This window comes from Perognathus longimembris, chromosome 8, assembly GCF_023159225.1.
Source record: "Perognathus longimembris pacificus isolate PPM17 chromosome 8, ASM2315922v1, whole genome shotgun sequence".
Taxonomy (NCBI): domain Eukaryota; kingdom Metazoa; phylum Chordata; class Mammalia; order Rodentia; family Heteromyidae; genus Perognathus; species Perognathus longimembris.
This window is the reverse complement of record NC_063168.1, coordinates 56,869,891-56,888,418: the sequence shown is the minus strand read 5'-3', so window position 1 is coordinate 56,888,418 and position 18,528 is coordinate 56,869,891. Positions and strand designations below refer to the sequence as shown.

The window sequence follows — 18,528 nt, the reverse complement described above, 5'->3', positions numbered from 1 at the left end:
TATATCCCCAGCCCGAGAAGATGTTTTAATGTTAAACAAATTGGTAATAGTGAATTAGGGGTAAATAAAAGTTATTTGGCCTGACTTTCACAAAAGAATAATTCATTGTCTGGACACATTCCAAAACATAAGGAATGTAACTCTCTAGCCTGGCTTTTAAATCATTAACCTTGTTTTGGTAGTTATTAATGAAATTATTGAGTATCTTTTTTTTTTTTTTTGTCTCTGTTTAAAAACATACAGCTTGTGTATTTGGTGTTAATAACTGAGTCACATTATCCAAGCTGTGTTATACAAACACTAATCTTCAACAGTGGAGGATGGTTTGCAAAAAAGATGGACGATTGAGACTTTTTAAAAAGTTTTTTTTAAAGTATGGTAAAAGTTGTAACAGTCATTGCCTTTGGCAGATCGTCTAATAATTTATATTTTTCTTTGATTTTCTTGATATTGGTACTTAAAATTTTTGTGTAAGAAAAGTTTTAAAATTACAGTGATGAAAATTATTGCTGTAACTTTTTTCTTCCATTTTAGGTAACCAATGGAGTTTCATTAACAATAATCTGCATACTCAGAGCTTAAGTAGATCTTCCAAAGGCGGCAGTAGTCTTGATAGATTATATTCCAGAAAAATTCGAAAGCAACTTGTTCATCATAAACAGGTAAAAGCAGAAAATTTTTTATTTTAATGTTTGAGGATGTCATTTGGGGGTATTGTAAGATGTGTGCCTTTAGATCATAGGTATGAGTTACCCATGGGAGATGATTCAATAATTCAGAGACCTTATGTTTAAAATGACAATAGTACCTACTTCGTAGGTTTTTTTTGTTATGCTCTTCAGACTCTTTACCTTTTCTGTTCTGTTGGTTTTGGGGTTTGAACTAAAAGCCTTGCACTTGCTAGGCAGACCTACTTGAGCAACATTCCCAATCCTGTGGATCAGTTATTATTTTTTTGTTTAAGTCTTTATTGACTGGGTAGTCTAGACTAGTCCTTCTATTTATACCTTCATACCCAAGTGACTGGTTAAGAAGGAAGTCAAGAGTGATTGTGTTGGGGCTGGGAATATGGCCTAGTGGTAAGAGTGCTTGCCTCCTATACATGAAGCCCTGGGTTCAAATCCTTAGCACCCCCTATATGGAAAAAGCCAGCAGTAGCACTGTGGCTCAAGTGGAAGAGTGCTAGTCTTGAGCAAAAAGAAGCCAAGGAACAGTGCTTAGGCCCTGAGTTCAAGGACCAGGACTGACCAAAAAAAAGAATGCTTGTGTTTGGGTTCCAAGCTGGCCATGCATCTCTATGGCCCTGATCTCAGTGTTCTAAGAAGCTGGGATTATAGGTGTGTGCCATGTGCCCAGCTAAATGGTTTGTCTTTTCATGTCTCTTACACCTGCTTTAAGTGCAATCACCATTTCTTTTGCCTGCGTCTCTCTTTTCTTCCTTTAATTTGATTTACTTTTAGTGCAGTTACTGGATGGCTTTTACATGAAAAAAACCCACAACTGATTGGACCATTCCTTCCTTAAATTTCCAGTGTCTTGTTGATGGTCAGATGACAGACACTGCCATCTGCATTTCCAACTTTTTAATTTTCATTTTACTTTTAAGTATTAAGTAATACTGAAGTTATGGTCCTTTTTGCTTCATTCTTTCTTCCCTCCCTTTCAACAATTCTCTCTTCTGTGCTGGGAATCATACCCAAGGCCTTGTAATGTTAGGTGTTCTGCTATAGTAGTTATACCTTCATCCCTTTCTTCATAACTGAATCAAATTTTTATTCCCATGTTCCATAAGTGCCCTAAGTTCCTCTTTTTATTGTCCTGTGTTTTTTGCTCAGTACCTTTTATTTTGTTAACTTGAGATTTGTGCATTCCATTGAGAGAATTTGGTCTTTCTATTTTCTTTCTGGTGGTAATCAGGTTTGGTATTCATGCCCTTGGGCTTATCAGGTAGGTAGGTTTTCCACTAGTTAAGCCATACCCCATCCCTTTTTTTTGCCTTACTTATTTTTCTGATATTCTCTTGTTTTTGCTTGCCTGTACTACAGTTCTTTTTACACCTACCTTGTAGTTGGGATGAGAGGTGTGAGTTGCCATTTCTAGCTCATTGTTTGAGAGGAGGATTTACTAGCCTCAACTGGGATTATAGGTGATTACCACTCTGCGCCTGTTAAATGATTTCCTAAGGCATTGTTTGTGAATTATGTAGTAGGTATTCTTTTCTTTCTGGTTTCTTTTTCTTTTTCTTTCTTTTTTTTTTTGCCAGTCCTGGGCCTTGGACTCAGGGCCTGAGCACTGTCCCTGGCTTCTTCTCGCTCAAGGCTAGCACTCTGCCACTTGAGCCACAGCGCCACTTCTGGCCGTTTTCTGTATATGTGGTGCTGGGGAATCGAACCTAGGGCCTCGTGTATCCGAGGCAGGCACTCTTGCCACTAGGCCATATCCCCAGCCCCTGGTTTCTTTTTCTTAAAATGCTATTTTTGAGTTTATATTGAGTATATCAGTAGTTTATTTTTTGTATTGCTGAACACTATTCCATTCTTCATTTCTAAGTATTTTCCTATTGATGATGAATCCTTTAGTTTTTAGCTTATGTTTGTTTCTTATTTTTTTAAAATCTAAGCAAATAAAGACTTAAGCATACTTACTGTAAAGCAAAAACAAAAACATTCTTATTCTGGATGTTTAGCTTTATGGTAGAGCATATGATTCACCTGTTCCTAACACCAGGGAGAAAAAAAAAGCACCCTTTTCTACAGAAACACTAGTCTTATAATTGTCCCTAGTATGTTAAGTGATGTTTGTCTAATTAAGGTGAAATTAGATTTCATATAAAAATCTTTTGATTTATCATGGTGAAGAAGGCTTTGAGCCTGTTTTTAATATTAGAATGGGCCTTATATTACATATGTTTCTTTTGTTAGTTTCCCAACTGTAAACAAACTTGATAATGATGCTTTTCAACAATGTAAAGTGCCTTTAAAATTTTCCTCTCCCTCTCTCCCTCCCTCCCTCCCTCCCTCTCTCCCTCCCTCCCTCCCTCCCTCCCTCCCTTCTTTCCTTCTTTCCTTCTTTCCTGTGGTGCCTGGACTCTATCTCTGAGTTTAATTTTGCTCAATGCTCTGGCATTAGGCCAGAACTCTACTTCCAGGTTTTTTTTTTTTTTTTTGGCCGGTCCTGGGCCTTGGACTCAGGGCCTGAGCACCGTCCCTGGCTTCTTCCCGCCCAAGGCTAGCACTCTGCCACCTGAGCCACAGCGCCCCTTCTGGAACTTCCAGGTTTTTTGCTAGTTTAGTGGAGATAAGACTCTTACAGACTTTCTTGTCTTGGCTGGCTTTGAACTGCAATCCTCAGTTCTCAGCCTCCTAAATAACTAGGATTACATGCATGAGTCACTGGTGCCAGCCCTTCTTAAATACTTTTAATTGATCTTTAGGTGGTACTAACTTGCATTCTTTCAACTTTAACTTAAATTATTTTATTGCACATAATGTATATGCTTGCTATAGTTAGTTTTGTGTATGAAATTGGAAAACAAAACCTTGCTGTCATGTCTTTGTTAAATGTTACTATTTGGTTCTTTATTATGCACATTATTTCACTGGTAAAACTGGAATGTGGTAAAAGAAATAATTTTTGATGGAGCATCATTATTATTTTGATATTTGTATTGTATCTATTAAAAGATGTTATTTCTGTGAAGTAAACCCTAATATATTTAGGATGATTGTCAGTTTGTTAACTTACTCACAGATAATTTAGAAAAAAACAAATGTAATTCAACAATAAATAAAATTATTTAATTTAAAATTACATTTTTTATTATAATTGTTGCATATTTTAAGTATGGATTCCCCAGCTGAACATATAATCAGAATAGGCAGTTGGGAAATGTAGGTTTCGAGCATCCAAGTTAATATACAGGAATTGCAGATCTCTGAATTAAAGGCCTTTAGTTGGTCTTTGGCAGGATGTTTGATCTAGTCAGTGATGGGATACTCATTTATGTTGCTGCATTTATGTTGTTTTAGATGTTTCTACTGACACTATAGTGATACAGTTCAATGGTAGAGCATTTGCCTAGCAAGTATGAGGCTGGGAAGTCTAAAATCAAGGCACTAGCAAATTGAGTGTTTAGAAGGCTTCTTTGCTTCAAATATGCCACCTCTTGCTGGGTCCTCGCATAAAGAGCTGGCCATTCCCACTCTTTCAATTTTTCCTCCCTTACCCTCCATCCCTCCCTCCTTGGTCATGCTGGGATTTGAACTCAGGCCTCCATTTGTATTCTGCTACTTGAGCCATACTAACTTCCGTCTTTTTTTTTTTTTTTTTTTGGCCAGTCCTGGGCTTTGGACTCAGGGCCTGAGCACTGTCCCTGGCTTCCTTTTTGCTCAAGGCTAGCACTCTGCCACTTGAGCCACAGCGCCATTTCTGGCCATTTTCTGTATATGTGGTGCTGGGGAATCGAACCCAGGGTCTCATGTATACGAGGCAAGCTCTCTTGCCACTAGGCCATATCCCCAGCCCCCCTAACTTCAGTCTTATTGTTGATTATTTTTGGATGTATTCTCACAGAATTTACTTTACTGGCTGGCTTTGAATTTTGATCCTCAGGATGCCAGCCTCCTGAGTAGCTAGGATTGTAGACTGATATCTAAGGTTGCATGTAAGTCTATGGTTATTTGAATAAAAAAACATTAAACACACCAATATATTTATTATTCCCCATGGAAATTCCCATGAAAGCAAACTAAGAACGCTTTAAAAATTTTGAACATTTTCCTCATATTTAAAAACAAACAGTTCCTTCTTACTATTAAAAAATATAGAATTTGCTTGTATAACAAAGTCTTTCTGATAGTTCTCTTTTAACATGGGGGAGGAACTGATTGTTTTTTGTGGAGGTGGTACTGGCGTTTGAACTCATTGTCTTCCATTTGCTAGTGTTCTCTCCCCCCTCCTCCCCTTTTTGGTAGGTTCCCACATTTTTATCCCCACGAGTTTAGACTGTGATAATCCTATTTACATTCCTGTTCTGCTGGGGTGACAGGCATGTACCTCCATGGCACCTGATTGATTGAGATAGAGTCTTACTGTCATTTTGATTGGGCTGGCATTAAACTGAAGTCCCTCCCAACATGTGCCTCCTAGTAGCTAAGATTACTGGTCCGAGTCACTATATCCAATTAGCCAGCAAAAAGCTAAATGAAAGTAGTGGTGTGGCTCAAATGGTAGAGGGCCAGCTGTGAGCTAGGGGAAAAAACATTGGGGTTGAAGAGAGAGAGAGAGCAATAGTCTCTGTACTTACTGGCCAAAAGAAAAAAAATTAAATTTCTACATGTCTCATTACTACATGAGAGGATTATACTGATTTACAGTTTTGTTTAGTTTCCCCGTCCAGGGCCTTGGACTCAGGGCCTGAGCACTGTCCTGGCTTCTTTTTCTTTTTGCTCAAGGCTAGCACTCTGTCGTGTGTGTGTGTGTGTGTGTGTGTGTGTGTGTGTGTGTGTGTGTCTGTGTGTGTGTGTGTGTCTGTGTGTGTGTCTGTGTGTGTGTCTGTGTGTGTGTCTGTGTGTGTGTGTGTGTCTGTGTGTCTGTGTGTGTGTGTGTTGGAACCCAGGGCTGCATACATGCTAGGCAAGCATTCTACCACTAAGCCACATTCCCAGCCTTCTTGTTAAGCAAACTTACTTTCAAACAGCAGACACGAAGAAGTCACTTCTGGCTATATTTGGGGCTGAGGAATCGAACCCGGGGTGTCATGTATGCGAGGCAAGCACTCTTGCCACTAGGCCATATTCCCAGCCCTACAGTTTTTGTTTTTAACATTAAAAAAAATTATCATTAAGGAGTTGTACCAAAGGGATTACGATTTCATGTTAGGTTATGACTATAATGCTTCTTTGGCATTCTCACCCCTCCTTTCACTTTAACATTGTTATTTTTAAGATCAAGTTTATTTTTATTTTAAGCAACTTAACCTACTTAAAGCAAAGCAGAAGGCTTTGGTGGAACAGATGGAGAAAGAAAAAATACAAAGTAATAAAGGATCATCATATAAACTCCTGGTAGAGCAAGCAAAACTAAAGCAGGCTACTTCAAAGGTATGATACATGCTTTTTAATGTAACTATCTCAGAATAGTCACTTTCTTTTTAGTATTTTAAAATTTTTTGAGTAATCTTGAACTGTGATTAGCAGATTTAAATGTATTTGTTCTGCTTATCAACAGAAAATTCAATTAGTTAACTTAATGAAATAGAAACAAAGGCTTTATTATTCCCAGTGTATTACCTTCAAATGGATTGAAATCAATTAAATTGAAGGTACAAATCAATAGACAGTTTTGCCCAGGTAGCATTGAAAGTCTTACTGAGTATTGTCATAGTTTAATACAAAAATATACAGAACAGCCATTGATAAATTTAAAATTTTTAAATAAAATCTACTTAAAGTGAAAACTTTAACATCTCTGTTTCCCTCAGTTTTAGTTTGAAAGATTTTCACTGACATAGAATCAAAACTTGTTTTGGATCTACTGATATGCAAGCCTGAAATGTAGCTTGTCTTTTCCACATGCAAATACAGATTTAATGTGATTTTTAATTAGTAGTTAAAAATTGTCTGGCATGATGGCATATACCTATAGTCCTAGCATTTGGGAGCTTAGCCTCAGGCAGGAGGATTATGAGTTCAAGTCCAGCCAGGACTATATAGTAAGAACCTGTCTCAAAAAGAGCCTCATAAAATTTAACAATAATAATTTGGTATATAATATATAGACAATTATTTTTACATATGTGTATGTGCATATGTCAGAAAAAAGTTTTGGTATTCTATAAATATGGAACTACTGTAGATTTTGGAATAATTACAATAACATTGTACTGAAAATTAGTGTTTTTTCTTTTCTTTACATTTTTTTGAGGGGGGAGTAGTAGGGATTGAACTCAAAACACTCTACCATTTTGAGCTAGTCCTGTTAGATTTAGGCTTCATCCCTCAGCCTTCTTAGTAGGAGAGATCATGGTATATACCATCCTGTTGTGTTTTTGAAATAGATTGGTTGTTTTGAACTTTTGTCTAGGCTGGCCTCAAGTCATTATCCTTTTGTCTCTGCTAGAATTACAGGAAAACACTGCATTGCCTGGTTAAAAATTTTTATCGCCAACTTTGTATAAACTACATTTAGGATGTTTTGATAATATTTACTTAAATTGGTAGTTTTGGCCTAGTATTTTCCAGTGCCCTTTCTGTAGAATTCACTTTTCTGAAATTCTGTTATATACTTATCAACTTCGTCTCACTAAGCAATAGATATATTGATAAATAGAGATTTTAATAAACTTCACCTTTGAAAGTATGGTTTATTTAAAACCTTTATTAGATGTTGTTTGTTGAGTATTTTCCTTTTGTAAATAAATGTGTACTGATAATTTTTATGAACATTTAATCAGTGATTTTATTGCTGTAATTTTTTGTATCCAGCACTTCAAAGATTTAATACGTTTGCGTCGGACAGCAGAATGGTCCCGCTCAAATATAGACACAGAAGTTACAACAACAAAAGAAAGTCCTGAGATAGAACCACTGCCATTTACTCTGGCACATGAACGTTGTATTTCAGTAGTCCAAAAGCTTGTTTTATTTCTCCTCTCAATGGATTTTACATGTCATGCAGATCTCTTACTATTTGTCTGTAAGGTAAGTCAACTACCATGTATAAACTATAGGTATAGACATGTAGGGTCAGAGAATGTATTTGGAATGGATAATGTTTTAAATTGATGTTTTTTTAACCGCTGAAGTGATTTCAGAAGGACTCTTGTTCATGATGCCCAGCATAAGTCATCTCATATAAGCTTCTTAACAATCTTATGGGATTATTATTATTTTACAAATGAAGAAAATGACCCACACATGCAACTACTATATGGTTGAATCCAAGATTTAAAACCCATCCTTTCTTATGATATATGATACAGGATTCTAAATACACACATGCAGTATGTTTCTCTATTAGGAGAGAAACACAAAGGCTAATGCCTAAGTGCCTCTTCATATTTATATAAAAAATATAGCAGATGAAATAAACTCCAAGAGATGGAAACGAGATCTTTTTTCTTTTTAGTTTTTTTTTTTCTTCTTCTTAGTTGCCAGTCCTGAGGCTTGAACTCAGAGCCTAGGCACTGTCCGTGAATTCCCCTTTTGCTCAAGGATAGCATTCTACCATGTGAGCCACAGAACCATTTCCAGCCTTTTCTGTTTATGTGCTACTGAGGAATGGAACCCATGTATGCTAGGGAAGCACTCTACCACTAAGCCAAATTCCCAGCCCCTACTTTTTAATAATTCTGTCTTCTCTACCTTACATATGGTATATTGAGGGAGGGTATAGAACTCAAGAGAAAAAGGGTGAAAAGGTGCAGCAGTGGAAGGGAGTTGTTGGGAAAGAGTGAGGGTACAGAAACACCGTACAAAAGGAAATGTACTCATGACCTGACTATTGTAATTGTTTAAATTGATTTTAATTAAGAAAAATTAAAATTCCTTTGGTTTGGTTTTGTAATTATTTAGGTTAAATATTTTTTAGCTTATTCTTGAGAATGGTTTAAACTTTTAGTTAGTTTATATCTTCAGGGCTTGAATTATGAATAATTTGGGAATACCTATTTCTGATTCACCTTTGTTATCTTACTTAATGTAGCTAATGTGCATATATGTCAAATGACTTTTCCCAAAGAGTTTTTTTATTGTCAAGATTGCTTTCTTTATTTTTGGCTGCCATGGAGCTTGAACTCTGAGCATAGTAGGCACTGTCACTGAGCTCTTTTTGCTCAAAGCTAATGCTCTGCCACTTTGAGCCACAGTGCCATATATGGTTTTCTGGTGTTCATTGGAAATAGGAGTCTCACAGACATTTCTGCCTGGACTGTCTTTGAACTGTGATCACCAGACCTCAGCCTTCTGAGCTAGGATTACAGGCATGAGCCACCTGCCTGGCTATGATTGCTTTCTTATAGCATGTTCAGTTTTTTAAAATCTCTATTTTTTTCTTATTTTGCCAGTCCTGGGACTTGAACTCAGGGCCTACACACTGTCCGTGAGCTTCTTTGGCTCAAGGCTAGCACTCTACCGTGACCCACAGTCCCACTTTTGGCCTTTTCTGTTTATGTGGTACTGAGGAATCGAACCCAGGGCTTCATGTATGCTAGGCATGCACTCTATCACTAAGCCACATTCCCAGCCACGTTCATTTTTTTATAGATAGGATTCTTAGGTATTCCAGTCTGACTTGATTTTTTAAATTTTTTTGCCAGTCCTGGGCCTTGGATTCAGGGCCTGAGCACTGTCTCTGGCTTCTTTTTGCTCAAGGGTAGCACTCTACCACTTGAGCCGCAGTGCCACTTCTGGCCATTTTCTATATATGTGGTGCTGGGGAATCGAACCCAGGGCTTCATGTATACGAGGCAAGCACTCTTGCCACTAGGCCATATTCCCAGCCCCTGACTTGATATTTAATCTAATTAATTACATAGGGTTTTTTTTTTTTTTTTTGGATTTTAAGTGAATGCTTTTTTTTTTTTTTTTGGTGTTTGTGTGCAGATCCTCTTTATAGGAAAGCATTCTTTGTCTTGTGCTATGGTGCCAGTTTTAAGTGATTATTTGACACTAAAATCATACCTGAATCATTATTGTGCCAAAGTATTGATAGATTGGTATTTATATTGTGATAGTTATGATTATATACAATGTATTGCAGGTTCTTGCACGCATTGCAAATGCCACAAGGCCAACTATTCATCTGTGTGAGATTGTGAATGAACCACAACTGGAAAGACTGCTGTTACTTTTGGTTGGAACTGACTTCAATAGAGGAGACATATCTTGGGGTGGTGCGTGGGCTCAGTATTCCTTAACTTGTATGCTACAGGATATTTTAGCAGGTTTGTTAGTATTTTTTCTTTGGTGTATCAGAATTAATTTATTCTTGTTAATGAACTCCTTGAAGGACATTGCAAAGTCTTAAAAACATAACAGTTCTTTTGAACAATGTTATACTATTAGCAACCATTTAATATTACTTTTGTGTTTAATTATGTTGACATTGTGAGTAAATGTTTCTAGGCTTTTTTTGGGGCGGGGAGCAGTCCTGGGGCTTGAACTCAGGGCCTGAGTACTGTCCCTGGCTTCTTTTTGCTCAAGGCTAGCATGCTACCACTTGAGCCACAGCACCACTTCTGGCTTTTTTTTGTATATGTGGTGCTGAGAAATAGAACCCAGGGCTTCATGTATATGAGGCAAGCACTCTACCACTAGGCCATATTCCCCGCCTGACATTTTTAATATCAGTGGCATGCTGCTTACCTAGTTCTTTATATGACACTGAGGAAATCACTGCCCATATGTTTATTTGTTAAGTAAATTGTGATAATAAGAATGTATACACTCTTGAAGTGCTTAGGTTCTCTCATTAAATACAGGAGAATTGTTGGCTCCAGTAGCTGCAGAAGCCATGGAGGAAGGACCAGTGGGGGATGATGTGGGAGCTACCGCTGGTGACTCTGATGACTCTCTGCAGCAGTCTTCTGTTCAGTTGCTGGAAACAATAGATGAGCCTTTGACACATGATATAACAGGTAAATTTTTAATGTGTTCACAATATTCTTTAGTTAGTTACAGTAAGTGAAAGTGTGACCCAAAGAATAGTATTAAAGTATAAAATTGATTTTTTTTGGTTATACATTTGGCATTATAAGCATCAAGTTATGGTCTTGATAAATATATTTTACATTGTTGGTTTTACGTTATATGCAAATAGTATCAATTCCCAATGTCCTTTTTGTTTTGATGTAGTTTGATTTTATATGTTGATTAAAATGTGAAGAAAATACTTAAACTGAGTGTTCTGCTGGTCACCGGTGGCTCATGCTTGTAATCCTAGCTACTCAATAGGCTGAGATCTGCGAATCGCAATTCAAAGCTGGTCTGTGTAGAAAAATCCCTGTGAGACTTTAATCTCCAATTAACTGATCAAAAGCCAGAACTGGGGGTGAGGCTTAAAGTGGTAGAGCACTAGCTTCAAGTAAGAAGAACTCATAGACATCGCCCAGGTCCTGGGTACAAGCCCAACAACTGACCAAAAAAAAAAAAGTTCAAGATGAGATTAAAGGTCTGAGTTTTGAGGTATTTTAAGGTGTTTTCTTTTTAAACATTTTATTTAAAATTTGCATGTACAGTACATTGTGATCTGGATGTTCTTTCCTTTTAACATATTGTTCCAGAGGTGTCAGATAGTAGTTATTTTCAACTACTTGTTCCTTAATCTTAATATTTGCTCAATCATTTTACATGGTATTCTTTTTATCTGTTTACTCCGTTTATCTTCATGATAATGCCTCCCTCCGTATCTCAAATTATTATAAGATAGCCCTGCTATCACTCCCAGAAGAATTGAGAGCTGTGTCCACTGTGCTCCCCCTGCTCTATACTAGCATGTATACCATGTTGTAGTTTAGTTATAGTGCACCTCCACCTGTGATTCTCTATGACTGTTTAAGAACAGAGAACTGTCTTACTAGTTTTCACACATTTATACTGAAATGCTAGCAAAGCTGGCATTTATTTTAGCTATTTTTAAATACATGACAAATAAGTGAATGCAAAAGATGGGAAATTGAGTGTTGTATGGTATAGAAAGTTACTGAAAAATTTTAAGATCAAATTAATATCTAATTATGAACTCAAAAAATAAGGTAAACAGTAGTTTTATAATCTGAAGCCTTCTGTGCATTTCAATTTGCATTAGATATAAATAAAATTCTGTAAGATAAATCAGGTAGTCAATATAAAATAGCTAGTAATATGACTCATTCTAGAAATGTTAATGGTTATTATGAATCACAAAATTAATGCTACTTTATTCAGGAAGATAGTTGATTTCCTAGGGAAAAGACTATGAAATCAGCCTGGTGCAGGTGACTCATGCCTGTAATCCTACCTACTCAGGAGACTTGAGATCTGAGGAATGTTATTTGAAGCCATTCTAAGCAGGAAACTCCATGAGACTCTCATCTCCAATTAACTACCCACCCATTCTCCGTTCCTCATTCCCATCTCCACCCCTCCAAAAAAAAAATCCAGAAGTGGACTTGTGGCTTAAGTAGTAGTGGGCTAGCCTTGAAAGCTCAGGGACAGCACCTAGGCCCTGAGTTTGAGGACCACGGGAGGGGAGGGAAAAAAAAAGAAAACTTCATTGCCTTAAAAAAAATGTTTATAGGGGCTGGGAATATGGCATAGTGGCAAGAGTGCTTGCCTCCTACACATGAAGCTCTCAGTTCGATTCCCCAGCACCACATATATGGAAAAGGCCAGAAGGGGCGCTGTGGCTCAGGTGGCAGAGTGCTAGCCTTGAGCGGGAAGAAGCCAGGGATGGTGCTCAGGCCCTGAGTCCAAGGCCCAGGACTGGCCAAAAAAAAAAAAATGTTTATAGAGTGATACATTTCCATCGTAATTAACAGTTATTTGTACGGTAGAGTTTTTAAAATCAGTAGACATACATAAATCTCTCTCTCTCTCTCTCTCTCTCTCTGGTAACCAGTATTGGGTCTTGAACTCAGTGGCCCTAGGGATTCTCCGTGAGCTTTGTAGCTTAAGGCTAGTGCTCTGTCACTTGAGCCACAACTTCACTTTCATCTTTTTGGTGCTATGAGATAATAGTCTCATGGACTTCTCTGCCCTAGCTGGCTTTGAACTGCTATCCTTAGATCCCAGCTTACTGAATAGGATTATAAGTGTGAGCCACCAGTGCCCTGCCATATATCTGTCTTATAGGCAAATACATTGTTTTTTGCAACTAAAAGGAATGTTTCATTTAAGTTTATGTTAAATACTGTACCAGCAAACATTTTTCAATTATTTGAAGGTACACCTCCTCTTTCTTCTTTGGAAAAAGATAAAGAAATTGATCTTGAGCTACTTCAAGATCTAATGGAAGTTGACATTGATCCTTTAGATATTGATTTGGAAAAGGATCCACTTGCAGCCAAAGTTTTTAAGGTATGTTATCAGAATATTCTTTGCAATGGAAGTTTTTTTTCCTTAGACTTTTTGTTCTATTAATTATTTAAAAGAGAAAAATAGGTATTTCAGCAGCACATTCAGTATATTCAAAATAACCTAAGTTGATAATAAGTACTATAGAAAGTGAAAGAAATGAAGTAGTATAAAGAAAACCGGGACTATTTTTATGACATGAATTATAGGTTCTTGTAAATCTTTTAAGTTAGGAATAGGTTGTGAGAATTTAAAAGATCTGTTAAATGTTTAGTGAGTTTAAATAATGTAAATTTGTGTCACTCATAAGGAGAGAAAAATGTAACCACAATTTTTTTCTTCATTTTTTAAGCCAATAAGCAGTACATGGTATGATTATTGGGGTGCTGAGTTTGGTACCTACAATTACAACCCTTACATTGGAGGTCTGGGAATTCCTGTATCAAAGCCACCAGCAAATACAGAAAAGAATGGATCACAGACAGTTAGTGTGTCAGTGTCTCAGGGTAAGTATGTGTGTGTGCTTGAATATTTTAAGGCTTATGCTGTTCTTGAAAACAAGTTATACAACTGGTCTGGGTGCCATAATATAATCTAGGCACTCAAGATATTAATGCGTGTCAGCCCAACTCTGGCTTCTGGGCAAGATCCCTTCTCAAAAGCAAACAAATACAAGTTGTAAATTTATGAGTGCTTTTTTGGAGAATTGAGTCTTTGTTGATTTCTAGGGAGGTTTACTTTCACAGTTCTGTTGTGAGTACCATTTACAGCATTCTTTTGTCACTGTTTAGAAAAACCTCTATTTATTGTCTGTTTCTCTTTCAAGATAAGATTTAGGAAAAAGTATTTGAGGGTTGTTGGTAATGATTTTGTTTAATTGTACTTTTAAAAAATTTGTCTTCATTATTAAATATTTATAAACATAACAAAACATTGAATATTTACTTACTTAGACTTGTAGAATATGTTAAACATATATGTTAAAAAATAGAAATCTTGATCTAGACGCTGGTGGCTATAGCACTGGTCACTTAGGAGACTGGGATCTGAGGATTGCAATTCAAAGCTAGCCTGGGCAAGAAAATCTGTGAGACTCTTATCTCCAATTAACTACCAAAAAGCCGGAAGTGGGGATGCTGTTTAAGTGCTAGAATGCTAAAGCTAACCTTGAGCAAAGAAGTTGAGAGACAGCACCAAACCTCTACATTCCAGCCCCCTGACGGGCACAAGAAAATAACACAAAAAACTCTTGCGAGTTCAGCTTACTGAACATTTGTTACTTAACCATTTCAGACCAAGTTATTAATCTATTAATTTTTTCAGTTATTTTACTTGACATTTTTCTACATAAGCAGTTAAGAAATAGGAAATTAAATTTACTAGTGTCCTATAGAGTTAACTTTTAGCAATTTTCCGTGTAATATCACATAGAACTAGTGCAAAATCACGCATTCATTTTAGTTGTAGTATCTCTTTTGTCTTGTTCAGCTGAAAAAAAGCTGATTTTCATGATCATGACAATTTTGAAGACAGTAGTGTAGTTAATTTCCTTATGTTTTGGATTCAAGTTATATATCTTGGCAGATTGTTGAAGGAATTATGACCTATTTTTCTCACTGCATTTTACTGTGAACGAGTGTGTGTGTTTGTGTGTATACACGTGCAAGTGCATTTTCATGGGCAGGTCTTGTGCAACTTTGTGTTCAAGGCTAGCAAACTACCACTTGAGCCACAGCTGTACTTTCATCGTTTTTTTGATGGTGGAGATAAGAGCCTTATGGGTTTTTCTACTTGGTCTGGTTTACAACAGTGGTACTCAGATCTCAGCCTCCTTTATAGCTAGGATTACAGGTGTGAGCCATTAAAGTGTACTTTTAAAGTGTAGTTGACTATTACCAAGTAGAGTCACAGGTTTATTTTTGATATTCAAATAGTCTTAATCTTGAGGAATAGAATTTCCTTAAATGTGGTGTCTTGAAATTTTTAAATTTTTTAAAAAACTTTTTGGTGCCGATCTTGGAGCTTAAAACTCTGGGCCTGGGCTATGTCCTTGAGATTTTATGCTCAATACTAGCTACCACTTTAGCCGCAGCTCTACTTCTTTTTGTAGTTAATTGGAGATAAGAGTCACAAGAACTTCCCTGCCTAAGCTGTTTTCTTTTTTTAATTAAATTTTATTGACAAGGTGATGTACAGAGGAGGTACAGTTACATAATAAGGGAGTGAATACATTTCTTGTCTTATTTGTTACACCCACCCTCATTTTTGTTTCTCTTCCCAAGTTCACATAAGCATATATACAATATCCAGTGTACCAAAATCATATGCAGTGACCACAGGGGGTACGCCAAAGGAAATTCACCTAGTATAACAATAAAATTCTCCTGTTTCCATCTCTTGGAGTTCATTTTGCTAAGCTGGTTTTGAATTGAGATTTTTAGATCTTAGCTTCTTGAGAAGCTAGATTTATAGGCATGAGCCACCAACATTCTTGAATTTTTTTGAGATGTCCATTAGCATTTTCTTGCTGTGGGAGAAAAATCTGATGCTCCACACTTGACATTTACTATATTTGCCCCATCTGAGAATTGGTCTTCTCTCTCTCTCTCTGTCTCTCTCTCTCTCTCTCTCTCTCTCCCCCTCTCCCTCTCTCCCTCTCTCCCTCTCTCCCTCCCTCCCTCTCTCCCCCTCCCTCCCTCCCTCTCTCCCTCCTTCCCTCCCCCTTCCCTTCCTTCTTTCCTTCCTTCTCTATTTTCAAGTTCTAAAAAGGAGAATATAATTAAGAAACTAAGATTTTTGGTAATAGACACACTGCTATTGTTGGTGGCTATTTTGCATGCTCTTTTGGCATAGTAAACTTGTATATTCACATTGGCCTATCTAGTTACAAAAAAACCTCACTGTTTGTTTTAACAAATTTATGCTTCTTTCTGAATGAGAAACCTGCTCTTAATATGTTCAATGTTCCCAAGTGGTGGCTCACAACTGTAATCCCAGCTACTCAGGAAGCTAAAATCTAAAATCTGAGGATTGCAATTTTAAGGAAAGCCCGGCAGAAAATTCTGTGAAATTTTTATCTCCAATAACCAGCAAAAGCCTGATAGTGGAGACATGGCACAAGTGGTAGAGTACTAGCCTTGTAATGAAAAAGCCAAGGGAGAGATCAAGGTCTTGAGTTCAATTTCCATTATCAGCAGACAAAAAAGCTTAAGATATATGTTCTATTGTCTGCCTTTAAAAATTTTATTGAACCAGTTTCTGCATTTATATCACCAGTGTCATATTTTTAACACCCTTTGAATAGGATTTTTCCTTGCTCCAGCTTTGGTATTATATGCCAGGCTTTTTTTTTTTTTTTTTTTTGCCAGTGCTGGGGCTTGAACTCAGCCTGAGCACTGTCCCTGGCTTCTTTTTGCTCAAGGCTAGCACTCCACCACTGGAGCCACAGTGCCCCTTCTGGCCTTTTCTGTTTATGTGGTGCTGAGGAATCGAACCCCGGGCTTCATGCATGCTAGGCAAGCACTCTACCCTAAGCCACATTCCTAGCCCCAGGCTGTATTTTTAAACAGGTATATTCCTTACTCTTTCTTGTGTTCAACATATGCACATTTTAAGAGGTATGGGGTCTGTATAATAATGATGAAAATTTCTTGTATGTCTATAATAATCTTTTGATGATAGTCACTAATAATATTTTCCCCTATTAATTGCTTTTGTAGCCCTAGATGCTCGCCTGGAAGTTGGACTTGAACAGCAAGCAGAACTTATGCTGAAAATGATGTCAACTCTTGAAGCAGATTCTATTTTGCAAGCATTAACAAACACATCGCCTACCTGTAAGTAAAATGGTTGTTGTTAGATTACTGCAATGGATCTATTTCCTAAGTATTTTCATGTGATTTCAGCAAGAAAAGCTTGAAAATTTTCTTTTTTCTATAAGAAACACATCTTACTGCAGGGATACACACAGATTGAAGGTAAAAGAATGGAAAATGATATGCCATGCAAGTAGAACCCTACAGCTAGCACAAGTATCTATATTCATCTTTCAAAGTGGACTTCAATCATAATTATCAGAAGAGATAAATAAGATTCCATAGTAATAATAATAATAATGTGAACAATGCAAACATCTAGAAGATTTAATTGTTGTAAATATATGCAAAGCATGTTGATGTACCAATTTTATAAAACATATTACTAGATACAAACAGATAAGTACATAATAATAATGAATAACTTTCAGCATCTAGAGTACAGTAATCATCCAGATTAAAAATCAGCAAAGAAACTTAGGTTAAACTACACCATAGGTCACAGGAGCTCACCAGAGTCTACACTATATTCCCACAGCTGCGAAACACACATTCTTCTCAGTAGCAATGGAGCTTTCTCCCAAATAGATCAAATGTTAAGCTAAAAAATAAGTTTTAGCAAATTGTATCTTACTAAATTATAATGATGTAAAACTATCAATCCATAATAAGAGAAAATACAAACATTATAAAGACAAATGGAAGAAATCTGGGAGGAAATTAAAATATTTGTAGAATAAAATGAAAGCACAACTTAGAACAATGGAAATTTTGTACAGTTTGTTTTATGAAGAAAATTTATAGCTATAATTGCCCTTATTTAAACATCAGAATCCTCTCAACATTTTACACAAAAAAGAACAAATCCAATACAAAATTAGTAGATAAAAAGAAATACTAAAGATAATGGTGAAACGGAATGAAATGGACACTAAATGAGCAATATCAGTGAATCCCTGACACAGAATTTTTTTTTTGAAATTTAAAATTGTCAAAGTAGATACATAGGTCATATCAAAACAGATACCAGTGAAAGCCACACACTTATTAGGGAATAATTTGAAAACTTAACTCCTATAATAAATTTGCAAATCACACATGTGTATTACCAAAGTTAACAAAGAGAGTATAAACAGCTTTGGCAGATGCATAATAAGTAAGGAGGTTGAGACAGTTTAAAAAAAAACAAAAAACGGGGCTGGGAATATGGCCTAGTGGCAAGAGTGCTTGCCTCATATACATGAAGCCCTGGGTTTGATTCCTCAGCACCACATATATAGAAAATGGCCAGAAGTGGTGCTGTGGCTCAAGTGGTAGAGTGCTAGCCTTGAGCAAAAAGAAGCCAGGGACAGTGCTCAGGCCCTGAGTTCAAGCCCCAGGACTGGCCAGAAAAAAACCCCAAACAACTAAGAGTGATTCTAGACTGGACAGAACCCCCCCCAACTCCCCCTTCGTTCCTCGCCCTCCCTCCCTTAATTCTTACATTTGATACCTCTAGCTTGTTTCTTAACAGTGTTAAGGGTATTTGTGGGCTGCACGCCTTTGTAATAACTGGCTGCCTGCAGACTGCTAATACTCTAATAAAGACTCCAAGATTCAGTCCTTCAAAAAAAATTAGTTGTACAGTGAGGTATCAATTTTATTAATGTTTATGAGTACAG

General features: G+C 36.8%; 1 protein-coding gene across 9 annotated transcripts in view; it reads left to right on the top strand.

The window, feature by feature from the left end:
- The window catches only part of Birc6 (baculoviral IAP repeat containing 6), a 187,016-nt gene that overhangs the window by 89,568 nt on the left and 78,920 nt on the right, over window positions 1-18,528 (top strand). For 8 of the 9 annotated variants that reach the window (XR_007211930.1, XM_048353168.1, XM_048353167.1 and 5 more), the window contains exons 33-40: window positions 535-662; window positions 5,970-6,101; window positions 7,485-7,700; window positions 9,760-9,943; window positions 10,481-10,636; window positions 12,922-13,055; window positions 13,405-13,558; window positions 16,772-16,888. Coding sequence is in view for 8 of the 9 variants with exons in the window: in XM_048353168.1 (XP_048209125.1) it covers window positions 535-662; window positions 5,970-6,101; window positions 7,485-7,700; window positions 9,760-9,943; window positions 10,481-10,636; window positions 12,922-13,055; window positions 13,405-13,558; window positions 16,772-16,888 (1,221 nt within the window). In the remaining variant the exon portion in view is untranslated. The remainder of the gene's footprint in view (window positions 1-534; window positions 663-5,969; window positions 6,102-7,484; window positions 7,701-9,759; window positions 9,944-10,480; window positions 10,637-12,921; window positions 13,056-13,404; window positions 13,559-16,771; window positions 16,889-18,528) is intronic. The other variant, XM_048353173.1, reaches the window with a different exon arrangement.